General features: G+C 53.0%; 1 protein-coding gene across 4 annotated transcripts; it reads left to right on the top strand.

Moving 5' to 3' along the window:
- The first annotated feature begins 386 nt into the window (after positions 1-386).
- On the top strand, positions 387-25,105 carry TPP1 (tripeptidyl peptidase 1). 4 transcript variants are annotated; one of them, XM_037904742.2, is made up of 13 exons: positions 387-527; positions 857-934; positions 1,282-1,421; positions 1,769-1,919; positions 19,389-19,510; positions 20,276-20,472; positions 20,757-20,955; positions 21,973-22,161; positions 22,417-22,489; positions 23,197-23,317; positions 23,545-23,703; positions 23,789-23,926; positions 24,246-25,105. In XM_037904742.2, exons 1-13 carry the CDS (start codon positions 517-519, stop codon positions 24,384-24,386), a joined length of 1,719 nt encoding a protein of 572 aa, XP_037760670.1. In that variant the 5' UTR covers positions 387-516; the 3' UTR covers positions 24,387-25,105. The 4 variants fall into 4 exon arrangements, with proteins under 4 accessions (XP_037760670.1, XP_043381838.1, XP_037760737.1 ...); XM_043525903.1 differs by lacking the exon at positions 21,973-22,161 and having other exon boundaries at positions 22,162-22,489; XM_037904809.2 differs by lacking the exons at positions 21,973-22,161; positions 23,197-23,317 and adding an exon at positions 22,162-22,301 and having other exon boundaries at positions 24,246-24,387.
- Positions 25,106-26,994: the final 1,889 nt, after the last annotated feature.

A 26,994-nucleotide genomic window follows, 5' to 3' on the forward strand; every position in this document is an offset into this window, starting at 1 on the left:
CCGTTCCCCACAGCCCGCCCCCCACCCACTCCACTATGCCCCCTCCCCACCGTTCCCGCCCCCCAGCCCACTGCACCATGCCCCCTCCCCTCCCCACAGCCCGCCCCCCAGCCCACTGCACCATGCCCCCTCCCCTCCCCACAGCCCGCCCCCCAGCCCACTGCACCATGCCCCCTCCTCCCCTCCCCACCGTTCCCGCCCCCCAGCCCACTGCACCATGCCCCCTCCCCCCACCGGCCGCCCCGCCCGGGCTCCGGCCCCGACCAGCGGCCACCCGACGGCGCAGGACCCGGGGCGGGAGGCGGCCCCTGGCCCGGGTCCCCGCAGCGCCGGGCGCCAGGGCTCGTTCACTCTGAAACCCAACGACGGCCCCGCCCCCCCGGGGCGCCACGTGGCCCCGCCCGGCTGGGCCCCTTGTCATGTGACCCCAGCAGCGGGTTCGTCACGTGGTTTCATCGGATCATGTGACCGACTCTGCACCTGACCTCGATTCGGGCTGGGGACAGACGGGACGGGATGGAGGCGCGGTAACGGGGGGAGGAGCGGCGGGGGGAGGGGGAACAGGGTCCCCCCGGCGGGGGAGGGGGGAGGAGCTGCGGGGGGGGGGCGGGGTCTCCCCGGCGGGGGAGGAGGGAGGAGCGGCTGGGGGAGGGGGAACAGGGTCCCCCCGGCGGGGGAGGGGGGAAGAGCGGCGGGGGGGGCGGGGTCTCCCCGGTGGGGGAGGGGGGAGGGGGAACAGGGTCCCCCTGGCGGGGGAGGGGGGAGGAGCTGCGGGGGGGCGGGGTCTCCCCGGCGGTGGGAGGGGGGGGTCTCCCTGATCCAGCCCTGATGCTGTCCACTGTGCTTTCGGTGGCAGGTTCCTGCTTGTGGTCGCTGTGAGTCTCGCGGGCTGGTGCCTCTCCCGAGCGGGCCCAGAGCCGGACCAGAGTCTCCGGTAAGTGCTGCCCCGTGGGTGGGGACTGAGCACCCAGCGCTGGGTTCTGCTCTGCCTGAAGGCCACCCCTCCCGCCGCTCCCTTTTTCTCGCCCGTGCACCTGGACTATCCGGGGGCAGCGCCCTGCTGGGTGGGGCAGAGTCCTGGCTCAGAGTCTGGAGCTCCCAGCGTAACTGAGTTTCCCCGCACCCTCCCGGAGGGGATGCTAGCCCATTGCGGCCTCTACACAGGAATATTTTGGGGGGCCCCCGTGAGTCGCTCTACTTATGCCTAGCACCAGCTCTGCTCATGCTGTTTGGGCCGCACTCCATCCTGCTGGGTCACCACAGGATCGCTCTTCCCCTCAGAGTCCCTGCTGGATGGAGCCACGTGGGCCGGGTCGCTCCCTTGGACGAGCTTGTGTTGACCTTTGCCCTCAGGCAGCAGAACGTGGAGCATCTGGCGAAGCTGGTGGGAAGAGTCTCGGACCCCGATTCACCTCAGTATGGTAACTGCCCCGGAGAGAGCAGGGACCGAGGGGGATCTTCCAGAGGGCCTTGGGGCTGTTCATGCAGCTGGCCCCTGCTTCCCCCCCCCCCCCCCCCCCCGGCCCGGGGAGCATATCTTTGCCCAGCCAGTGCAGTTGCTTCTGGGCGCAGGTGCTGTGAAGAGCAGAATCTGACAACATGGGGGAAAACATGCTGTGGTGGGAGTCCAAGGGCACAAATATGGAGATGTTTCACTGGGACATGGGGAGTGCTGGACTCTTCCAGGAGAGAACTGCCTTACTGCCCCCCCCCCCCCTCGCCTCCTGGGTGGGGGCCAACTAGCTGTTGCCTCTGCCCTGTGCTGCAGGAAAGTACCTGTCACTGGAGGAGCTGCGCACACTTGTCCAGCCATCTCTCCTCACGCTCAGCACCGTGCACAAGTGGCTGGGGGCCTACGGCATCAAGAGCTGCAAGACCATTAGCACCTTGGACTTCCTAGAGTGTGTGATGCCAGCAAGGTGAGTCCCTTGGCCGGGGGGTGGGGGTGGGGCTGAGCTGTGTGGAAGGAGAAGCCAGGACCCTGTGGTCTGTGTCGGGTCAGGGATGTAACCCCTGCATAGGGTCCCATGCTGTGTGCTCGTTGACCCCTGCCCAAGTGGTGGGGGCTGCGTGGCATTGGGCCATCTCTGCATCAATCTGGGGCTGGATTGTTCAGGGGAATTGCTTCCTCATGTTTCCGGTGTTGGCCAAGAAATGCCTGCAGGTCTCAAGTGTCACAGAGTTTAAGACCAGAAGAGACCACCAAATCTTCCAGTCTGATCTTCTGCATATTGCAGGCCACCGCCGCTCTGTCCTTGCGGTCTGCCTTGTGGTCACTCACAAGCCTAAAATAAAGCAGCTGAACATATGTTTCCAGGCATGTTGTTTGGTCCATCGCATGTCAGCAGGGATTTGGGATTTTACATATCCTTGGCATTTTGTTAACCAGGCTCCAGGCTGATGATGATTATGAAAATACTTTTTAAATCCACAATATTGTTTCATCAAAGCACTTGGTGCTAGGTCTTGTCTGAGTAGATTTAACTGGTCTGATGTACATCCATACGTAACTGGTGGTATGTCGTTCCAAAGCACGTCTCATACTCTGTCAGGTAGCTCTTAACAACACAACTGTACAGTGCATTTGTTAGTGGCTTGGCTTCTCTTCCCAGCGTCACACGGTACTTCTCAGTTGTCTTATTGCTTCCAGTGTCAGCTCCTGATACGTAAACCATAATTTTCCCCGTCTGTACACAGTTAGCTATCCCTGGGTCATTGTGCACATTACTCCAGCCATCCAGTATTAATGTGACTACTTTTCCATGTAATTTGTTGCATGCTTCCACCCTCAAGCCATCAGTAGCAACATCTAATAGTTCCCCTTCTATCCGCTTTCAATTGGGTGGTTTGTAGCCTAACCTTCGGCAGCTGATGGTTGCTTGAAAAGCTGGATGCTCAGTGTGACGACGTGGGGATTTTCCCTTGTTATGTTGTATGTGAGTCTTACTGTGTTGCATGAATGCTATGTGTGCCTCAGTTTCCCTGTGTATTGTGTCAATGTGTAGGTGGTGGGAATGAGGGGGTGCGACTTTTGCAGAGGCTGCTCCAGCTGCCTGCACTGATGCTATGACCGCCCCTTCTTAACTTCAGACCCAGGAAGGTCAAAGCTGTGTAAGCTTCTTGCCCTGGAAACCATATGCTCAGAGAGAGGAGGCTCCCCCAGAGTCCTGACTGGCTTCGTATGGAGTAGTTTCAGAGCATCGCCCTGGTGACTCCATAACACTCAGTAACAGAAAAGGGAATATTACAGTGGTAAAAAAATTCTGGAATTTTCATGTCTGTCTTTTGTTTCAGTTCTGGAGTTGGTTTTGCTACAAACATAGCCATTTGTGGTTGAAGAACTGTGGTACTTCCTCCTTGTTGTCTTTGGCCGACTGAGATCTGGCTTCCTTTTGATGTACTTGGCAATGTGGTATTATCAGTACCTACAGCCACAGTTGCCAAGTTGAACTGAAAAGAATGTCTAGGGTGGAAGGAAACTGGTGCTCAGATTTCTCTGGTCAGGGAAAGCATGGTCAAAGAGACTGACATATATTACCTGGCATAGGGAGAATATGGAATTTCTGTGACTTTGGCTAATGTGCATTTGGAGTGGGAAGTTCTGTAGAGTAGCTTAAAAGTTGGGGAGTTGGATTGTATTCCAATAGAAATGCTGGTAGGAAATGATATTTTGAACATGTCCAAACAGTCATACTGGGTCAAATCAATGGTCCATCTAGCCCAGTATCCTGTCTTCCAATAGTGGCTGGTGCCAGGTGCTTCAGAGGGAATGAACAGAACGGAGCAACTTCTCAAGTGATCCATCCCCTGTTGTCCAGTCTCTTCTGACAGTCAGAAGTTTAGGGACACCCAGAGCATGAGGTTGTGTCCCTGTCATGTTGACTAATAGCCATTAACTGACCTATCCTCCATGAATTCCTCTAATTCTTATTTGAACCCAGTTCTACTTTGGCCTTCCCAATATCCCTTGACAATGATTTGCACAGGTTGACTGTGCGTTGTGTGAAAATGTGCCTCCTTAAGTTTGTTTTAAACCTGCTGCCTGTTAATTTCGTTGGGTGACCCCTGGTTTTCGTGTTTTGTGAAGGGGTAAATAACACTTCCCTGTTCACTTTCTCTATGCCAGTCATGATGTTATAGACCCCTGTCGTACCCCCACTCCATCATCTCTTTTCCACACTGAACAGCCCCAGTCTTTCTAATCTCTCTCCATGCAGACGCTGTTCCACAGCCCTCAGCACTGTTGTTGCCCTTCTCTGCACCGTTTCCAATTACTTCAATATTCCAAGGACTATTGTTCTGTAATCCCCAAAGGGAACAGTAAAGACAGTTACTGAGGGGGAGGGGTGGGCACTTCCAGCTCAGCAGAGAGAAGCAGTGTGCTTTTCAGTCTGACACCAATTGTATAGCAGAGGAAAAGAGCATGCCGTTTGTGGGGAGGCGCTAATCTCTGTGACTGCCAGTTGTTAGCTGCCAGCATCTTGCAGATGAGCAGAGGGCAGACAGTGCTCTAGAAAGCACAAATAGACACATCCTAGAGCAGAGGTCTTCAAACTGCGGGTTGTGACCCAGTACTGGGTCGCAACCCGAAGTCACTGGGTAACGACGGCTCAGGTCACCGCTGACCTGGCCGTTAAAAGTCCCGTCGGCTGTGCTGCCTAGCTACGGCAGGATAGTCCCTAACTGTTCTGACACCACGCTGCACCCCGGAAGCGGCCAGCAGCAGGTCCGACTCCTAGGCGGGGGGCCACAGGGCTCAGGGTGCTGTCCATGCCCTGAGCACCAGCTCCACACTCCTATCGGTCAGAAACCAGCCAATGGGAGCTGGGGGGAGTGATGCCTGCAGTCGAGAGCTGCACGGAGCTGCTTGCTGCTTCCGCCTAGGAGCTGGACCTGCTGCTGGCTTCTTCTGGGGCGCAGCACGGTCCGTGATACCAGGACAGGCAGGAAGCCTGCCTTAGCACCCCGCTGCGCCGCTGACCAGGAGCTGCCCAAGGTAAGCTGCCCACGCCCCAACCCAACCCAGAGCCCCTTCCTGCACCCCAAACCCCTCATCCCCAGCACAGAGCCCTGACTCCCTCCTGCATCCCAAACCCCTCATCCCCAGCTCTGTTGGGTGGTGGGCATCAACAATTTTCTTCAACTGAGTTGCCAGAAAAAAAGTTGGAAAACTGCTGTCCTAGAGCAGCAGCCCCCAAATGTGAGTCACGCCCCTGGGGGAATCACTCCATCAGGAGATGGGACCTCAGCAATCCTGAGTGTGTGGAAAATGCCATTTTCCACAATGGCATGCTCCGCACAGTGTGCCCTCAGATGCATCGTAAGTGTGCGAGGTCACGCTTTGTGGAAGCTGCCATTTTGAAATGGTGTCCTCCATGCTGTCTGAGGTCATGGGAAGCAATACATGTGAAAATGGGGTTATGCAAGGAAATGTTTGGGAACCACTGTCCTAGAGGGCGCACCAGTGAGGGGAGACGGAGACAGGTTTTTTGAAGATTAAGGATGTACAGGAAAGCTCCCATGGGGAATGATTAAAAACCCTGGGAAACCTTACTATCAACTAGTTATGCCTGCCCAGCACTGTGGGGAGTTAATGTTGCTGGCCCACCACTGCCCTTTAGCTGGTCACTTGGGAGCATAGAGGGCCTACGATAAGTTAGAAAAGGGTTTTTATTGGCCAGGGATACAGAATAACATGAGACTATTGCAGATCTTGTGACTTATGTCAGAAGAGAAAGAGATCTGGGGGGCCCCAAAGTTAGAGACAAGAAGAAAAACACCAGGGCAGTCTGCAAAGTATCTTTTATGGCTGTATACAATGCAAGGAGAATGAGGAACAAGCAGGATGAACTGGAAGTCGTGGTATATAAAGAAAATTGTGACTTAATTGGCTTTACAGAGACTCGGTGACACAACTCTCACAACTGGAGTACCAGCATTGAGGGATATAGTTTGTTCTGGAAGGACAGATATGGGTGGAGAAGGACGAGGCGTTGCACTGTACATCAAGAATGTCTATACTTGGTCCAAGAGGAAGTGAGCGACAGACCTACTGAGTCTCTGGGTGAGGATAACAAGAGATATTATGGTGGGTATTAGGGGGCTTATTTCTTCACCCACTTACTTCCCTGGACCTTCTTGCATGAACAGAGAGCAACAATACCCGAAGTCCAAAGGTGCAAACAATTGGATGTTTATTGGGGTGAACGTCCAGCAAGCATGATTCCAGTTTTCTTCCTTAGTGTACCCCTTCCCGGCTCTGACACCACAGAGCCTTACACCTGTGTCCCTGTTCCCATTCCTGCCCTTAGCCAAACATGATTCCAATTTCCCTACCCCCATTCCCTGTTCTCATTTCCCCCACCCACCTCACTTCGTGATTGACTGCAGACTATATACTAAAACTTGAGTTCTGCTTAGTTATACCTTAACCAATACCTGAAATTTAACTAACCAATCCTAACATATTGTAACATGATTAATTAACCAATTATATCATAGAATCATAGAATGTCAGTGTTGGAAGGGACCTCAGGAGGTCATCTAGTCCAACCCCCTGCTCAAAGCAGGACCAATCCCCAATTAAATCATCCCAGCCAGGGCTTTGTCAAGCCTGACCTTAAAAACTTCTAAGGAAGGAGATTCTTCCACCTCCCTAGGTAACGCATTCCAGTGCTTCACCACCCTCCTAGTGAAAAAGTTTTTCCTAATATCCAACCTAAACCTCCCCCACTGCAACTTGAGACCATTACTCCTTTTCCTGTCCTCTTCTACCACTGAGAATAGTCTAGAACCATCCTCTCTGGAACCACCTCTCAGGTAGTTGAAAGCAGCTATCAAATCCCCCCTCATTCTTCTCTTCTGCAGACTAAACAATCCCAGTTCCCTCAACCTCTCCTCATAAGTCATGTGTTCCAGACCCCTAATCATTTTTGTTGCCCTTCGCTGGACTCTCTCCAATTTATCCACATCCTTCTTGTAGTGTGGGGCCCAAAACTGGACACAGTACTCCAGATGAGGCCTCACCAATGTCGAATAGAGGGGAACGATCACGTCCCTCGATCTGCTCGCTATGCCCCTACTTATACATCCCAAAATGCCATTGGCCTTCTTGGCAACAAGGGCACACTGGTGACTCATATCCAGCTTCTCGTCCACTGTCACCCCTAGGTCCTTTTCCGCAGAACTGCTGCCTAGCCATTCGGTCCCTAGTCTGTAGCGGTGCATTGGGTTCTTCTGTCCTACGTGCAGGACCCTGCACTTATCCTTATTGAACCTCATCAGATTTCTTTTGGCCCAATCCTCCAATTTGTCTAGGTCCCTCTGTATCCTATCCCTGCCCTCCAGCGTATCTACCACTCCTTCTAGTTTAGTATCATCCGCAAATTTGCTGAGAGTGCAATCCACACCATCCTCCAGATCATTTATGAAGATATTGAACAAAACCGGTCCCAGGACTGACCCCTGGGGCACTCCACTTGACACCGGCTGCCAACTAGACATGGAGCCATTGATCACTACCCGTTGAGCCCGACAATCTAGCCAACTTTCTACCCACCTTATAGTGCATTCATTCAGCCCATACTTGTTTAACTTGCTGACAAGAATACGGTGGGAGACCGTGTCAAAAGCTTTGCTAAAGTCAAGAAACAATACATCCACTGCTTTCCCTTCATCCACAGAACCAGTAATCTCATCATAGAAGGCGATTAGATTAGTCAGGCATGACCTTCCCTTGGTGAATCCATGCTGACTGTTCCTGATCACTTTCCTCTCATGTAAGTGCTTCAGGATTGATTCTTTGAGGACCTGCTCCATGATTTTTCCGGGGACTGAGGTGAGGCTGACTGGCCTGTAGTTCCCAGGATCCTCCTTCTTCCCTTTTTTAAAGATTGGCACTACATTAGCTTTTTTCCAGTCATCTGGGACTTCCCCCGTTCGCCACGAGTTTTCAAAGATAATGGCCAATGGCTCTGCAATCACGGCCGCCAATTCCTTTAGCACTCTCGGATGCAACTCATCCGGCCCCATGGACTTGTGCACGTCCAGCTTTTCTAAATAGTCCCTAACCACCTCTTTCTCCACTGAGGGCTGGCCATCTACTCCCCATGCTGTGATGCCCAGCGCAGCAGTCTGGGAGCTGACCTTGTTCGTGAAGACAGAGGCAAAAAAAGCATTGAGTACATTAGCTTTTTCCACATCCTCTGTCACTAGGTTGCCTCCCTCATTCAGTAAGGGGCCCACACTTTCCTTGGCTTTCTTCTTGTTGCCAACATACCTGAAGAAACCCTTTTTGTTACTCTTGACATCTCTTGCTAGCTGCAGCTCCAGGTGCGATTTGGCCCTCCTGATATCATTCCTACATGCCCGAGCAACATTTTTATACTCTTCCCTGGTCATATGTCCAACCTTCCACTTCTTGTAAGCTTCTTTTTTATGTTTAAGATCCGCTAGGATTTCACCGTTAAGCCAAGCTGGTCGCCTGCCATATTTACTATTCTTTCGACTCATCGGGATGGTTTGTCCCTGTAACCTCAACAGGGATTCCTTGAAATACAGCCAGCTCTCCTGGACTCCTTTCCCCTTCATGTTAGTCCCCCAGGGGATCCTACCCATCCGCTCCCTGAGGGAGTCGAAGTCTGCTTTCCTGAAGTCCAGGGTCCGTATCCTGCTGCTTACCTTTCTTCCCTGTATCAGGATCCTGAACTCAACCAACGCATGGTCACTGCCTCCCAGATTCCCATCCACTTTTGCTTCCCCCACTAATTCTTCCCTGTTTGTGAGCAGCAGGTCAAGAAAAGCTCCCCCCCTAGTTGGCTCCTCTAGCACTTGCACCAGGAAATTGTCCCCTACGCTTTCCAAAAACTTCCTGGATTGCTGGATCCACCTTTGTATATGAATATGCACCGCTGTATTGCTCTCCCAGCAGATATCAGGAAAATTAAAGTCACCCATGAGAACCAGGGCGTGCGATCTAGTAGCTTCTGCGAATTGCCGGAAGAAAGCCTCATCCCCTTGGTCCGGTGGTCTATAGCAGAATCGCACCACTACATCACTCTTGTTGCTCACACTTCTAAACTTAATCCAGAGACACTCAGGTTTTTCTGCAGTTTCGTACCGGAGCTCTGAGCAGTCATACTGCTCCCTTACATACAGTGCTACTCCCTCACCTTTTCTGCCCTGCCTGTCCTTCCTGAACAGTTTATAACCATCCATGACAGTACTCCAGTCATGTGAGTTATCCCACCATGTCTCTGTTATTCCAATGACATCATAACTCCTTGACATCACCAGGACCTCCAGTTCTCCCTGCTTGTTTCCAAGGCTTTGTGCATTTGTATACAAGCACTTGAGATAACCTGCTGATCGCCCCTCATTCTCAGTATGAGGCAGGAGCCCTCCCCTCACAGACGTTCCAGCCTGTGCTTCCTCCCGGTATCCCGCTTTCCCACTTACCTCAGGGCTTTGGTCTCCTTCCCCCAGTGCCCTCCTCACTAGGTTAGCCAGCCTGCTCGCAAAGATGCTCTTCCCTCTCTTCGTAAGGTGGAGCCCGTCTCTGCCCAGCACTCCTCCTTCATGGAATACCATCCCATGGTCAAAGAATCCAAAGCCTTCTCTCCGACACCACCTGCGTAGCCATTCGTTGACTTCCACGATTCAACGGTCCCTACCCAGGCCTTTTCCTTCCACGGGGAGGATGGATGAGAACACCACTTGCGCCTCAAACTCCTTTATCCTTCTTCCCAGAGCCACGTAGTCCGCAGTGATCCGCTCAAGGTCATTCTTGGCAGTATCATTGGTGCCCACGTGGAGAAGCAGGAAGGGGTAGCGATCCGAGGGCTTGATGAGTCTCGGCAGTCTCTCCGTCACATCGCGAATCTTAGCCTCTGGCAAGCAGCAGACTTCTTGGTTTTCCCGGTCAGGGCGGCAGATAGATGACTCAGTCCCCCGGAGGAGATAGTCCCCGACCACCACCACCCACCTCCTTCTCTTGGGAGTGGTGGTCCCACCACCTTAATTAGTTTACACCCAGCAAAATTAATTATACAGCAGACAGAAACAATCACAGAACCAGACAGAGATTATACAGACAAACAATGGGGAAATGGGGACTACAGTGATAGAACAAACACAGAAATGAGGATTTCACATCCCAGCTATTGATAAGTGAGTTCTTGCCAGACAGGATGCTATCAAACTAAGTTTCCTTTTACATCTTAGAATCATAGAATCATAGAATATCAGGGTTGGAAGGGACCCCAGAAGGTCATCTAGTCCAACCCCCTGCTCGAAGCAGGACCAATTCCCAGTTAAATCATCCCAGCCAGGGCTTTGTCAAGCCTGACCTTAAAAACTTCTAAGGAAGGAGATTCTACCACCTCCCTAGGTAACGCATTCCAGTGTTTCACCACCCTCTTAGTGAAAAAGTTTTTCCTAATATCCAACCTAAACCTCCCCCATTGCAACTTGAGACCATTACTCCTCGTTCTGTCATCTGCTACCATTGAGAACAGTCTAGAGCCATCCTCTTTGGAACCCCCTTTCAGGTAGTTGAAAGCAGCTATCAAATCCCCCCTCATTCTTCTCTTCTGCAGACTAAACAATCCCAGCTCCCTCAGCCTCTCCTCATAAGTCATGTGCTCTAGACCCCTAATCATTTTTGTTGCCCTTCGCTGGACTCTCTCCAATTTATCCACATCCTTCTTGTAGTGTGGGGCCCAAAACTGGACACAGTACTCCAGATGAGGCCTCACCAGTGTCGAATAGAGGGGAACGATCACGTCCCTCGATCTGCTCGCTATGCCCCTACTTATACATCCCAAAATGCCATTGGCCTTCTTGGCAACAAGGGCACACTGGTGACTCATATCCAGCTTCTCGTCCACTGTCACCCCTAGGTACTTCCCTTTCTCTGGAGGTGATAGGCATTATCAGGACAGGATTCTATTCCTAACAGCCCAATAGCACCTTATTTCAGTATGACTAGGTTGGAATGTGAGGATGTGACCGGTCGCTTCCCAGCTTATGGCTGCCTCTGTTGCTTAGCCAAAGGCCTTAGCCTAAGAACAGGGCCTTAGACTGTCACAGTAAGAGAAGGACCTTACACCGGCAGACAGTGATTTTGATTCTCTCTTTTATACCTCTAGAACTAGCCAAGTGATAAGAATACACCTAAATTCTTAGAGTATAGGCCTTTACAGACAGGCCTGAATATCTATATCCTAACAGTGGGGATCTATTATAGACACCACATAAGGAAGAGGAAGTGGATGAGTCATTCTTCAAGCAGGTAACAAGATTAGCTAACACATGAATTAATATTAATGGGGAATTTTAACTTCCCTAATATCTGTTGGAAGACTATTACAGCCAAACATCTGTCCTGCAACTTCTTAGCATGTGTAGGGGACAAGTCTCTGCTTCAGAAAGTTGAGGAAACAACTGGGGGGTCATCTATTTTGGATCTGGTTTTGACCAGCAGGGATGAATTAGTTGCAAAGCGAAGGTGGTCAGGAACTTGGGAGGAAGTGATCATGATCTGATAGAATTCCTATGGAAAGGAGGACATGAGAACAGGAAAACAAGGATACTGGACTTCAGAAAGGTGGATTTCAACTGACTCAAAGAAATAGTAGGCAAGATCCCATGGAAAGACCAATTAGGAAGAAAAGGAGTCAAAGGGGCTGGCAGTTCTTAAATTATGTAATACTAGAGGCTCAGCATCAGGCTATTTCTGATGAGGAAAGAGAAGAAGAGCCACAGGAGGCCAATGTGGCTGCACAAGGAACTTTTTAGCTCTCTCAATCCCAAGAGGGACCCATACAGGAAATGGAAGGAGGGGCATGTTATCAAAGAAGTGTACATGGGAATAGTACGAGCGTGTAGGGACAAAATCAGGGAAGCCAAGGCAAAGAATGAGTTACAGCTCAATGTTAGAGATGGCAAGAAGAGATTATACAAATACATCAGACAAAAAAAAAAGATCAGGGATTCATGATAGAAAGGCAGAGCTGCTCAATGTCTACTTTGCTTCACACAAAAAATATGTGACCAGATGACTAGCGAAGTTACCACACACAGTAAAGGGGAAGGAATGCAGATTGGGATAAGAGAAGATCTCTGATGTGTTCTTTCAACTAATTTGAATGAATTCAAGTCAGCAGGGCCTGATGCTGTTCACCTCAGAGTGCTGAAGGAATTAGCTGAAGAAATCTCTGAGCCTCTGGCAATAATATTTGCAAATTCCTGGATGACAGGAGAGGTCCCAGAAGACTGGAGAAGAGCTAACATAGTGCCCATCTTTAAAAAGGGGGAAAGGAGGAGTCAGGGAACTATAGACCAATTAGGCTGACCTCCATATGTGGGAAGTTACTAGAGCAATGTATAAAACATTCAATTTGCAGATACCTAGCGGAGGTACGTTGGAGAAATGTGGGCTCGAGAGAACCACCATCAAGTGGATATGTAATTGGTTAAACAACCACAAACAAAGAGTAACTATTAATAGAATGATGTTGGATTGGAGGGAGATCCCAAGTTGGGTTCCACAGGAATCTGTTCTGGGTCTGATGTTATCTTACATCTGTATTAATGAGCTGGATGTAAGAATAGAGAAAGTACTGATCAAATATGCAGATGAGACAAAGCTGGGCCGTGGCAGGAGGGCCACCGACACTTCGGAGGATAGAACTAAAATTCAGAGGGATCTTGATAAATTGGAGAACTGGGCTATAGACAACAAAATGAAATCAACAAAGACACATGTCAGTTGCTACACTTAGGAAAGAAAAACTGAATGCACAAATACAGAATGGGGGATAACTGGCTTAGTGTGACAAGATGTCCTGATTTTTATAGGGACAGTCACAATATTTGGGGCTTTTTCTTATATAGGCTCCTATTACCCCCACCCCCTGTCCCAATTTTTCACACTTGCTGTCTGGTCAGCCTAAAGTGGCTTGGCAGCAGCACTGCTGAGAAGGATCTGGGACTCGAAGTGGATCACAACCTTGACATGAGTCAGCAATGCGATGCTGCTGCAAAAAAAGCAAATGTAATTTTGGGCTGCATTAACAGAGGCTGTCACAGAGTCAGAGTCTCAGCGCTCAGGAGCCACTTGGAGAGAAGTCAGAACTCTAGTGCAGTGTCTCTCCCATCATGGCCTGCTCTCACTAGGGCAAGGAGCCTCCATGGTTTCAGCACTTCCTTGGATCTGACCTCGGAGCGTTCAGCCCCCTGTTCAGCCCGTGAGCTCCCTGCAGCGAGTCCACCTTGATGGGCCACCTGGGGAAGCCTCACATGCCCCCAAAGGGCCCTGCCCGCCACTCCACAGGCAGCTGTGACTCTGCCAGCGTGTGACACAGATGGGTTATTAGTTGTCGGGAACACAGTGTAGAACAGAGTTTGTTTGCTGAACGTTCCTAATTTCTGTGGTAAGTCCATCTTAGGGGGAGCCCTGAGCTCTGGATTCCCCCATCTGCCCCCCCAAGTCCCAAAACAGGAAACTTACCAGCTTCCAGCAGCCCAGCCTCAGCCATGCTCAGCTGACCCGCCTCTGTGCTTTGTCTCTTTCAGCAGAGGACATCCATGGCCAGGATACAGAGTGTCCACCATCGTCTTCCCGCACTCACATAGATACTTGAGTAACACGTAGGGGAAACTGAGGCATACACAGTAATCAGACAAAACATTAAGAACATTTCCACTTCGTCACATTGGCACAGCATGCAAGTCGCAGGAGGTGATAGTATTCCTCTACTCAGCATTGGCCAGGCCTCAGCTGAAGTGTTGTGTCCAGTTTGGGTCACCAATGTCTAGGAAGGATGTAGAGAAACTGCAAAGGATCCAGAGGCAAATGACAAAGATGATCCAAGGGATGGAATACAAACTGTACGAGCAAAGGCTGAAGGAACTGGGTATGTTTAGTCTGGAAGAGAGGAGATTAAGTGGGGGACATGTTAGTGGTCTTCAGAGTTGTTCTCTCTGGCCACAGAGGGCAGGACAAGAGGCAATGGGATGAAACTGCAGCATAGCAGATTTAGATTAAATCTCAGGAAGAACTTTCTAACTGTAAAAACAGGAAGACAATGGAACAGATGCCTTCGGAGGTCATGGAAGCTCTTTCACTGGAGGCTTTCCAAAGGAGGCTGGAGAGCCATCTGTCTTTGATGGTTTAGGCACAACAAATCCTGCATCTTGGCAGGGTGTTAGACTTGATGACCCTTCCGGTGCCTTCAAACTCAGAAGTTCTAAATTCCTCTACACCCCGTTGCCTGTGAGTGAGCTGTAGCTCACGAAAGCTTATGCTCAAATACGTTCGTTAGTCTCTAATGTGCCACAAGTACTCCTTTTCCTTTTACAGATACAGACTAACGCGGCTGCTACTCTGAAACCAATTTTTAGGGTGGTAATACACATTGTAGGCCCTATGCTGCTCCCTGCCCAAAGGGGGAAGATATATCTTAGTCCTAGTGGATTTTGCCAGTAGAGGCAGTGGCTCTGTCTAACACAGAAGCTAACACTGTGGCAAAAGCCCTTTTCGCTATTTTCAGCAGAGTGGATTTCCTGAAAAAGATTTTTCTCAGATCTTGGGACAGATTTCATGTCCCATCTCTTCAGTGAATTATGAAAGTTGTGTGGAGTGAATCAACTAAAGGCTGCCCCATATCACCCAGAGCCAAATGGTTTGGTGGAGAGATTCAGTGGGACAATGGTATCTATGCTGGGAATGCATGCAAACAAAAGGGCCCAGGGCTGGGATGAAATGTTACCTGGTCTGTTTGCTTATAGGGAAGTGTCCCAAGAGTCTACAGGGTTTGTCCCATTTGATCGCCTATATGGTAGGAAAGTGAGGGGACTTCTAGATCTCATCAGAGCCTCGTGGGAAGGGGACAGTAAGACAGAGGAAGAAGCCCGTGACAGAGTATTTACAAAGGTTCGGAAAATTGCTGAGAGATAAGATGGATGTGGTTCAAGTTCAGTCCAAAGCAGACTGTGAAGAGTTACAAAGGGATCTCACAAAACTGGGTGACTGGGCAACGAAATAATCCCAGCTACACAATGATGGGGTCTAAATTGGCTGTTACCACTCGAGAGAGATCTTGGAGTCATTGGGGATAGTTCTCTGAAAACATCCGCTCAATGGGCAGCGGCAGTCAAAAAAGCAAACAGAATGTTGGGAATCATTAGGAAAGGGAGAGATAATAAGACAGAAACTATCACGTTGCCTTTATATAGATCCATGGTATGCCCACATCTTGAATACTGCAGGCAGATGTGGTCGCCCCATCTCAAAAAAGATAAAATGGAATTGGAAAAGGACAACCAAAATGATTAGGGGTATGGAACGGCTGCGTTATGAGGAGAGATTAATAAGACTGGGACTGTTCATCTTGGAAAAGAAACAACTAAGGGAGGATATGAATCAGGTCTATAAAGGCATGACTGATGTGGAGAAAGTAAATAAGGAAGTGCTATTTACTCCTCCTCATAACACAAGAACTAGGGGCCACCAAATGAAATTAATAGGCAGTAGGTTTAAAACAAACACACAACGCACAATCAACCTGTGGAATTCCTTGCCAGAGGATGTTGTGAAGGCCGAAACTATAACAGGGTTCCAGTAAGAACTAGATAAATTCATGGAGGATAGGTCCATCAATGGCTGTTAGCCAAGATGGGCAGGGATGGTGTCCCTAGCCTCTGTTTGCCAGAGCTGGGATTGGGTGACAGGGCATGGTTCACTTGATGATAAGCTGTCTGTTCAATCCCTCTGGGGCACCTGGCATTGGCCATTGTCGGAAGACAGGATACTGGGCTAGATGGACCTATGGTCTGACCCAGTATGGCCATTCTTATGTAAAATAACCTCACTGACAGCCAAATCAAACAAAAGGTGTGGTATGGTAAAAATGCTTGTGAATGATCTTTTGAAGTGAGGGCTGTGGTACTGGTGCTAATCCCTGTGAAAAGATACAAAATGCAAAACTCTCATGAGGGACCTTTTGAAGTGGTAGAAAGGTGCATTTGTTCACCCTATCATTTTAAAAGTCCTCACAGTAAAACTGCCCCACGGACAGTACGTATAAATACGCTTAAAGACAGTCACAGTAGGGAAGCAGGGCCAAATTAACCATTTGTGGGCCCAGCGCCAAACATGCTTGTGGGCTCCAAGGGGGCAATGGCCGGGGGAGATGGGTCCCTGGAGCAAGGGACTGGCTAGAGGCAACAGGCGGGGCATAGCAGGGGGGGCGGGGGGCTGGTCCGCCCAGCCCAGTGCAAGGGAACTGTTTACAAACTGGCAGCTGCTAGACATACACAGGCCTGCCCGGTCCTGTGCAGCTAGCATGCCCCTTCCCCTCGGGAGCGGGCCCATGCCACACCACATTGTGCCCCCATCCCATTGTCACCCAGACCTGCTATGTCCAGAGCCTCCCCCCCCCCCCAGCCCTCCCACCCAAATGCACAGTGCCCTGCACATTACCACAACTGCCCAGCACCCTACACAGAACCCCCACTCCCTAGCACCCCAACACACAGATCTCCCCCACCTCCCAGTGCCCTTCCTCACAGCCCTCCCAGCACAACTACACAGTGCCCTCCACAGACCCCTCAGAGACCCACTCCCCCACAGCCTGGCCCCCGGCCGCACTTATCAGCCCTGCTGGAAGGTGACTGTGTCTGCCAGGCTGAGCTGCCAGCAGAGTTGGGGCCGGTCCTGATCCCAGGGCAGGGAATCGCTCCAGCCCCTCGGGGGTGGCACAATCAGCCAGGCTAGTGCCTGCTCCCAGCCAGGCTTCCTCAGGACCCACTTGCCTGGAGGGGCCCAGCCAAGCCCCCGGCATTGGCCGAGACTGGCCAGGCTTCTGCACCCGTCCCAGGTGGCTCAGCTCTGGGGAGGCAGGCGGGACCCCACAGATGGTGAGCAGCAGAGACAGCCTGGAGCTGAAGCTGCACTGGGATGGGGTGGAGAGGAGCTGGTGGGGTGGCCAGGGGGCTGCCGGGGCCTCGGTGTGCAGCGTGAGCGGGCCAGGCCAGGGCTCCTTCTGAGTGTGGGCCCAGCGCATTGTAAACCCAGTACCGCAGGGAAGCAATGGTAAATGTGATTTGTTGTATTGAAGGAGAATCTGAGGTCTCCAACCTCATTGATTTGGTAACTGAATTCCAGAACGACTCATCCCGTGAAAGCATTGAGGTACGCCATAACATAACACCACTCGCACAGACAGAGGTATTGTCTGTACTGCAAGTATACAAGCAAATGTTCTCTAGCAAACCAGGACAATGACCCATAAAATCATCACTTTGACTGTTATAATTCTTGATCATAACATGAATTATAACATTCAAAAAGCAGTCGGAGAACACTTTAATCTTCCTGGTCACTCGATTACAGACCTAAAAGTCGCAATATTACAAGAAAAAAACTTCAGAAACAGACTCCAACCAGAGACTGCTGAATTGGAATTAATTTGCAAACTGGACACCATTAAATTAGACTTGAATAAAGACTGGGAGTGGATGGGTCGTTACACAAAGTAAAAGTATTTCCCCATGCTTATTTTTCCCCCCCCCTACTGTTACTCTCATCTTCTTGTCAGCTGTTGGAAATGGGCCATCCTTATTATCACCACAAAAGGTTTTTTTCTCCTGCTGATAATAGCTCACCTTAATTGATCACTCTTGTTATAGTGGGTATGGCAATACCCATTGTTTCATGTTCTCTGTGTATATATTTGTCTTCCTACTGTATTTTCCACTGCATGCATCCGATGAAGTGGGTTTTAGCCCATGAAAGCTTATGCTCAGATAAATTTGTTAGTCTCTAAGGTGCCACAAGTCTTCCTTTTCTTTTTGTTCTGTTATTACTTGAAACCACTTAAATCCTACTTTTTATACTTTATACTTTTGTTGTTAATGAACCCAGAGTAAGTGATTAATCCCTGAGGGAGCAAACAGCTGTGCATCTCTCTCTATCAGTGTTATAGAGGGCGGACAATTTATGAGTTTACCCTGTATAAGCTTTATACAGAGTAAAACGGATTTATTTGGGGTTTGGATCCTACTGGGAACTGGGTGTCTGGTGACCTTGCCCTTGCCCTAGTCCATCGCTGCCCCGACTGGCCCCAGCCCCCGTTGCTGCACTGTCGGTAATGGGGCAGTCAGGCGGAGGCGTGCGTGTCTCTGTGGTGTCAGCCTTTTGGGCTGGTTCTAGTGCCTCTGCTGCGGGGAGCAAGGGACAATGTCTGTTTCGCTGCTGGCAGGCTCCCTGCTATGAAACCGAGCCCCTCGCCGGGCTCCCAGCTGCCAGCTCGGGCTGTCTGCCCCGGGGTGGGGTGTGATTCCAGCTGTGAGCCCCGGGGCCAGGGGGGGATCCAGCTATGAGCCCCGGGGCAGGGGCAGGGGGCCAGGTTCCAGCTGTGAGCCCCAGGCTGGGCTGACAGCCAACAGGCCCTGACTACATTGCCCTAAGCACTGCGCCTCTCGCGGAGGTGGAGTTATCAAGGCGGTCTAGGAGGCAACTTCCCTTGGCGGGAGCACCATTGTGGTGTAGACACTTACAGTTAGGGCAGATCAGCTGCCTTACCGCCCTAACTCTGTAGCATAGACCAGGCCTGAGAGTCAGCAGCCTCCAATTCCCTTCTCTCCTCCTCCATCGCCGCTCATGACATCAGCCGCTCTCAGAGCAATGAGCTAAGGGGAGGAGACCCAGCATGTGGTGAGACAGAACATTTGCTTTTCAGTTCACGTAGCTTGTTAAGTTAGGGGGGAGCTTGCGCTTTGCGCCTTTATTTTCATTTTGTAACAATCCTGAGCATCATCCCTTGAAATCACTTAAAATCTGTCTCTCTGTTGTTAATAAAAGTGTCTTATTGTTTTATCTTAACCAGTCTGTCTGGATTGCATGTGGGAAGCTCTGTTTGGGATAGCAAGGCTGGTGCATATCATTCTCCTGTGAAAGGATAGACCTTTCACGTGTTTGCATTGTTCAGCAGTGCCAGACGCACATTTCTGAGAGACGAGGCTGGGGCTAGGACTTTGCGGATGTCTCCCTATACGTAGTTCATGAGGGACTGGTCAGAGGGCTCCTGTTTCTAGCGGGGAGTGAATGCACATGCTGATGGCTTTGAGCAGGCACATGCTGATGGCTCTGACAAGCGCTGCAGTATAACAGGCCCCAGGTTTGAGAATTATGGGGACGCAGCTGTTCGAGGGTCTAGCACGTACCCTGGGGAATGTCACAGTGTACAGAGTGTGAGCCGGGCCATGCCTGGGGGAGGGTAGTGCGGGGAGGGGCAGGGCTGCCTGAGTTCCAGCAGCCGCAGGGATGGAGCCGGGAGGCGGTCCCCCTCTACCCCAGGCTGATGGGTGGCGTTTGATTCTCGCAGCACAGCAGAGCGTCTCCTGCCAGGAGCCCGGTTCCATCGCTATGTGAGCGGCCAGCGCAGCGCTGTGCGCTCCCCTGTCCACTACACCCTCCATGAGGAGCTGGCTGAGCACATTGACTTTGGTATGAGCTGGCCTGGGCTGGGGGGAAGGGCTGCATGTTCCCGGCGCTGTGGAGACCTGGAGAGCTCATGCAGGCTCACCTGGTGTGTGAGATGTGCTAACCCAAGCACCTGCTGCTCCCGGCTGGCTCCTGCAATTCCTCAGCCACTCCACTCTCCTTCTTGGCTGGTCAGGCCCCTCCTACTCCCAGACATGGTACCAGTGTCCCTAGGCCTGTCCTGGGGTCTCTACTCTGCAAATGGGGAAACAGGCCATGCATTATTAACTAGTGTTAGCCAAGCCTGATGCTCCCACCCCCGCCGTGCGAGGTGAAGGATATGGGGTGACGTTACCTGCCACTACCATGCAGCCACCTCTGGGGTGGGAAGCAGCAGCTACTCAGCAATGACACAAGAACACTAGGGAGCATTTTGGGATAGGACGTGAAGGGGAGTCTTAGCTCTTCCCTGCAGGGAGGCATGAAGCGGTTTGGTTGTAGGGGTACGCTGACTCTGGGGAGCCTGCTGGGCACTGGGGCTGCACTGACCCCAAGGGGAGAGCGCCCATCTTGCAACACTTGGCTCTTTGTGTCATCTCTCATCCGCACATGGGCCAGCCCCGCCCTGCTGGGGCGGAGGTCTGGGAGGCTCCCAGCGCAGAGTGAATGAGCTTTCACTGCTCCCATGCAGACCAGAAAGGAGGAGGGGCTAGAACAGACCCCCCACACACACCCCACTGGAGACGCAGGCCCTAACCCTGCCTCTTGTGCTTTCTCCTTGGCATCCAGTGGGTGGCCTGCACCGGTTCCCTGCGGAAAGGAAGATGGTGACCAGAGCTTCGAGGAAGGAGGAGGCGATGGCACGGTACCAGCAGAGGAGGGTAGCTTTCCATCTGGGCGTGACGCCCGCTGTCATCCGCAAGAGATACAACCTGACGGATGGGGACATTGGGGCATTGCCCAATAACAGCCAGGCCTGTGCCCAGGTAACCGTGGTGACACCCTTCCGTGACAATAGCCATGCTTGAGCCCAGGTAACCATGGTTACACACGCACCCCATAACAGTGGCATACCTGTGCCCCAGGATCTACGTGAACCCCACCTGTTGACAGCAGAAGCGAGGCCAGTGTGGAGGCACCGAAGCCGGCTCAGGGACAGCCAGTGGGGATCCCAGCAGGGGGTGCGCGCTTGTCCCAGTCTGGGAGCCTGGGGGTGGACGGTGCTCTGGGTGGGGGAGGAATGTCACAGTGTCCCTGCCTGTCCCCGCAGTTCCTGGAGCAGTATTTCCACCCGGCCGACCTGGCGGAGTTCATGCGGCTCTTCGGAAGCAGCTTTGGGCACCGCTCCCAGGTTGACCAGGTGGTCGGGCACCAAGGGCTGGGCAAGGCAGGGCTGGAGGCCAGCCTGGATGTGGAGTACATCATGAGCACAGGTGCCAACATCTCCACCTGGGTCTTCAGTAATGCAGGTACTGACCCCACCCCGACACGAGCCTGTGCTGTCCTCCCCTCCCCCCCCCCCGCCATGCAAGTATCGACCCCATCCCGACACAGGCCTGTGCCCCCCCATAAACCCACGTCGATTGGCATTAATTGTTATCCTCCTTTACTTCTTTATTAATCGAGTCCTGTGTCCGCCACTCCATTATCTTAACTTGGGGGGGAGGGATAGCTCAGTGGTTTGAGCATTTGCCTGCTAAACCCAGGGTTGTCAGTTCAATCCTTGAGGGGGCCATTTAGGGATCTGGGGCAAAAATTGCGGATTGGTCCTGCTTTGAGCAGGGGGCTGGACTAGATGACCTCCTGAGGTCCCTTCCAACCCTGATATTCTATGATTCTATGATCACCAACAAACCTATAATTTCCCAGGCTGTCCCGTTTACGGTCTCTTCGAATATTGGCACAATGTGAGCTTTCTTCCAGTCCTGTGGATCTTCCCCAGTGCTCTAGAACTGATTGAAATCCAAGATAAGTGGTTCAGGAAGCTGCTTGGCCAGCTCTTTTTATCTCTCTTGGGTGCAAGAGAGATTGAAACGACTGGGAGAAGTGATACGAATGAGAGGTGACATGAGAAAAGTCTATCACTACTGATTGGTCAAGAGAAGGGAGATTGTGGGCTTCTGTTTTCCCGGTCTCTCAGCAACGGTACAGGGGGACAATCAGTGACATGGAAAGGAAATACTTTTTCATGGTATATGTAATTAGCCTGTGGAACTCACTGCCATAGGATGCATCTGAGGCCAAGGACTTGGCAAGACTAAATGAGGGACGGGCCATTCACTGACTGCAATGAGTATAGTGAGTAACAGTTCTGGCAGGGATGTTATATCGTCTCTATTAGTGCCCAGGATGAGACCTGGGGGCTAGAAGTATTCTAACCCATGTTATGTTCCTGCACTGCTTTCCCTCTCCTGGGCCTTCTCTGCTCTGCCCCATGGGGATGGAGGCTCCAGATGGGGCTGATCCTTCTCTGCTGCCCCTTGCAGGGAGGCATGAGAGCCAGGAGCCCTTCCTGGCCTGGCTGCTGCTGCTCAGTAACATGTCCTCGCTGCCCTCGGTGCACTCGGTGAGCTACGGCGACGATGAGGACAGCCTGTCCAGGGCCTACATGAAGCGTCTCAATGTGGAGTTCATGAAGGCTGCTGCGCGGGGCTTGACTCTGCTCTTTGCCTCAGGTACATGCAGCCTGCCGGCGCCTCTTGCCCTCAGCTGCCTTCCTCCCTGGGAGCGCGTGGATCCTGCTGGCTGTGCCGTATGGACGCTGCTGAGACCCAGGAGTCCCCCTGGTCACTCCCTGCAGCGCTCGGGTGGGGAGGTGGGTGCCTGGCTCCTGGTCCCAACAAGGGTCCAGGCCTCACCGGCCATCCCCTTCGGCCCCGTCTGTCACCGCCACCCACAGGCCAGGCTGACCCAGAACTCCTGCCTTGCAGGTGATGAGGGAGCTGGCTGCAGAAAGCTTGCTGGAGGGAAGCACACTTTCCGGCCCAGCTTCCCAGCCTCCAGGTAAAGGGGTGGGGAGGGCTGGGAAGTCTTGGGCAGACAATGCTGCAACCCTGGCCTCGAGCTCAGCATGCAGTGCCCTGGCCAAGCGCCCATGGGGGGGCGCAGCCTGTTACAACTCCTGGCCCTGTTCTGCCCTGGGCTGAGTGCTCCTGGCAGAGCCTCAGCCAGGAGGTTTGGGGCTGCTGTGGCAGAGATGGGGAGCAGCAACACAGATGAGATTGGAGGGTGAGAGAAGGCCGGACCGGGGCAGGCCAGGCAGGGAAGGCTGGAGGGGCAGGCCGGGAGGGGAAGGCTGGAAGGGCAGGCGGGTCAGGGCAGGCAGGAGGGGAAGGCGGGCCGGGGCAGGCCGGGTGAGGGAAGGCAGGGAGGGCAGGCCTGGCTGGGAAGGCTGGAGGGGCAGACAGGAGGGGAAGGCTAAAGGGGAAGGCCGGTCAGGGCAGGCAGCAAGGTTCCCCAGGGAATGGAAAGGGGCTCAGAGACCAATGCAAACTGACTGAGAACTGGGGGCCTGAGCAATCCCAGGGCCGTGTGGGGAGGGAGCCCTGAGAACTGCCAGCACTAGGGGGCAGTGGGGCCTGGAAGGCCAGAGAAGTGGGGGCTCCTGCAGTATTCGTGAGAGTCTCTCTGTTGTGGGAGCTGCTGGACCCACAGTGAGAAGCTGTCTCTGGTGGCCTGGCCAGTGCAGCTCCCCACACCTGTCCCCACAGCCCCTATGTGACCACAGTGGGTGGCACAGCCTTTAAGAACCCCTTCCAAGTGACCTGGGAGGTGACAGACTATATCAGCGGCGGGGGCTTCAGCAATGTCTTCCCTATGCCTGACTACCAGGTATGTGTGGCTGGGTCGGGGTGTGGGGCTGGGTGCAGGAAGTGCAGCGCAGTAGCTGGCAGGTTGGGTGGGGGGTAGGTTGGGGGGTTCCTGGTGGGATGGGTTGGGGGAAGAGGCAGGATGGTGGCTGGGGGCGGTGGTGAGGGGCAGGATGGTGGCAGGTGGGGCGGGAGCAGGGGCAGGGCCCAGGTGTGAGGTTTCCCTCCCCATCTGTCTGTCTCTTCCAGGCTGCAGCTGTCAGGAGTTTCTTGCACTCGGCCCCAAAGCTGCCACCCCGCTCTTACTACAACAGCAGCGGCCGTGCCTACCCCGACCTGGCTGCCCTGTCCGACAACTACTGGGTGGTGACCAACCGCATCCCCCAGCCCTGGGTGTCTGGGACCTCGGTAAGGAGCAGCCCTAGGGAGGGCCGTGGGCAATGAGTCCCCTGACATCTCCAGGGCCCTGACGCACCTTTCCTCCCCCCGCCAGGCCTCCACCCCTGTGGTGGGGGGCATTGTGGCCCTGATCAACGACCGCCGTTTGCAGAAAGGTCTGCCGCCCCTGGGCTTCCTGAACCCAGCGCTCTACAAACTGCAGGAGAAGGGACCTAGTACCGCCCTCTACGATGTGAGTGGGGCTGAGGGGTGAAGTGTCAGCAGCTGTGGGCTCTGTGCAAGGGGAGGTCGCAAGCCTGGGAGCTGGACAGACGAGCCCTATCTGAGGGTGGAGGAAGAAGGGATCCCCCCTGGTTTGCCCTGGATCCAGGGGAGGGGACGGCCTGGCTGGGGCTTCTCCAGCCCCAGCCTTGGAGTGTCCTGTAGCTGGAACTCCCCCTCTGCAGGGCAGTGATTCCCCGTTGCCCTGCTCCTGGCTCTGTGCTTGTCTGCATTCGGTCGGGGCAGCTAGGGACTGCAGCGTGCACTTACTGAGCTCTCTGACTCCCCAGGTCACCATGGGCTGCCACCTGTCGTGTCTGGATGCAGCAGTGGAAGGGCAGGGGTTCTGTGCTGGCCCCTCCTGGGACCCCGTCACAGGCTGGGGCACCCCCAACTTCCCACAGCTCCTGAGAGCTCTGCTCAACCAGTGATGCCGGCAGCAGGAGGAAAGACCTGGGGCTAGACGGGTACACAGTGGGCTAAACCACAGGATCACCCCCATTCTCGCCCCCTCCCTCCCACCACATCTGTCCTGAGCAGGGGCACCTTCCTCTGAGCTGTAGGGCCAAGGGGCAGGTCACTGCTCCTCCTGCCCCTTTACCTTAGTGAGCAGGCGGGGATTCAGGGCCTCCTGGAAAGAAACAGCTCAGGCTTCCCCTACCTCGTGCTCAGGCCTGCTGGTGCCTCCCTCCAGTTATCTCAGGCGCTGCTACTCTGCAGCCCAGTGTGGCAGCTGAGTTGTGCATTCCCCTGCCTGGCCCCAGGCCCCCAGGAGGGGGTGACATGGTGGGAGCTGCTTTGGGGGAGTCCCGCGCAGAGAGGGGAGATGCTCTCACATGAACTTTCCTCAGGGGGAGCAGCGACAGCGCAAGGAAATAAGGGTCTTGGCGCTGGGAGTGTCCCCAGTAGTGCAGTGGGGTGGAGGGATGGGCTGATTCGGGGTTGGAGCAAATAAAACACCTGGCTGCCGCTATTTACTGCTTCATGGACTCGGGGAATTTTGGCCTGCGTTTTGGGATTCCTAGGTGTCTTTCGTTTCCTTCTGTGCTGCGCCCAGTTATGGACAGGGTAAAGCAGAGCTGGAGAGCTGAGGCCTGTGTGTGATTGTTGTGTGCTATGAGTGGGTCATTAAAGGACTGGCTGAAACAAACCCTGTCGCTCATAGAATCATAGAATATCAGGGTTGGAAGGGACCCCAGAAGGTCATCTAGTCCAACCCCCTGCTCGAAGCAGGACCAATTCCCAGTTAAATCATCCCAGCCAGGGCTTTGTCAAGCCTGACCTTAAAAACTTCTAAGGAAGGAGATTCTACCACCTCCCTAGGTAACGCATTCCAGTGTTTCACCACCCTCTTAGTGAAAAAGTTTTTCCTAATATCCAATCTAAACCTCCCCCATTGCAACTTGAGACCATTACTCCTCGTTCTGTCATCTGCTACCATTGAGAACAGTCTAGAGCCATCCTCTTTGGAACCCCCTTTCAGGTAGTTGAAAGCAGCTATCAAATCCCCCCTCATTCTTCTCTTCTGCAGACTAAACAATCCCAGCTCCCTCAGCCTCTCCTCATAAGTCATGTGCTCTAGACCCCTAATCATTTTTGTTGCCCTTCGCTGGACTCTCTCCAATTTATCCACATCCATTCTTGGCTCATGGAGTCAGGAGGCCGGGAGATTCAGCCTAGCAGGTTTCCCCATCCCTGGTACTGCCCCCAGCTGGAGAACAAAGCGGGAAGGTGTCAGTGGCTGGCTTATGAGCTGGCCCTGGGAGAGACATGCATGACTGAGACCAAGGGCTTGTTACATTGCGGTTCTCCCAGTGGTGCAGGTAATCCACCTCCCCAAGAGATGGTGTAGCTGGGGGGACAGGGATTTAGGGTGGCTTAACAGTGACTCTCAGTGTGGTGGGTTTTTCACATCCCTGAGGGATGTAGTTAAACTGAGTTAATATTCTAGCATAGAGCAGACCTAAGAACAAAGGGACAGAGCCAGATTGCCAAACTGGCTTTGACAGCAGCCTGGCTCAGGAGACCTGGCCATGTATGGGCCTGGCTGAACACTAAGGGCTGGCTACACTTGCAGATGTAGAGCACTTTGAGTTAAACCAGCCTTCGCAGAGCGCAGCAGGGAAAGCCCTGCGGTCTGTCCACACGGACAGCTGCAAGAACACTGGCGTGGCCGCACTTGCAGCAGCATTGGGAGCGGTGCATTCTGGGCAGCTATCCCAGCATGCAAGTGACTGCAACGTGCTATTCAAATGGTGGGGTGGAGTGTAACAGGGAGCGTGTTGCGTGTATGTGGTGGGAGACAGTGGGTTTTTGGGGGGCTGAGAGCATGTCAGCATGCTGGCTTGTAAGTTCAGACAACAGCAGACCCCCCCCCCCCAGCATTCCACACTAATGGTTGCTTTGTCTCAGAGCAGATAAGCAGCCAGCTGTCAGAAACAGAGCTTTCAAAGGGCATATCCACGTTCCTGGAGCGGTTCAAAAACAATGACAAGAGGGGCCATGTGACTTAAGGGGATTATGGGACGTTTCCAGAGGCTGATCAGAGCGCAGTAATGCAACACCTCGTTCACACTGATGCTCGGGCGTTTCAGCTAAGACGCAGCAAGCGTCAATCTTCTCGCCGAGGTGGAGTACCAGGAGCGCTCTAGCTGTGGGTGCCTTGCCAGTGTGGATGGGGAGTGAGCTGGGGTGCCCAGGGCTGCTTTAATGCACTCTAACTTGCAAGTGTAGCCAAGCCCTAAATTTCTGAGTGCTAACCTAAGGGCTCAGATGCTGTAGCCCAGGTGGAGAACAGTAATTTGTTCCCCATGTGTGAAAAACCCTGGGTGGGGCTGCAGCATTATGCAGTATCAGCCTCCCCCAGCAGCCTAGATTTGCTGCAGGGAGCCCCAGAACGAGATAGGGATCGCTGGTACCCAGAGGCCCCCTGGGAGCCCAATGGGTCTGCCCTCCCACCTGCCTGGAACAGGGACCCTCTCCCTCACTCCTCTGGAACAGGGCATGTGCATGGACAGGGTGCCCCCTTTCACTCCCACC

The sequence above is a fragment of the Chelonia mydas genome, chromosome 1 (genome assembly GCF_015237465.2).
Source record: "Chelonia mydas isolate rCheMyd1 chromosome 1, rCheMyd1.pri.v2, whole genome shotgun sequence".
Taxonomy (NCBI): Eukaryota; Metazoa; Chordata; order Testudines; family Cheloniidae; genus Chelonia; species Chelonia mydas.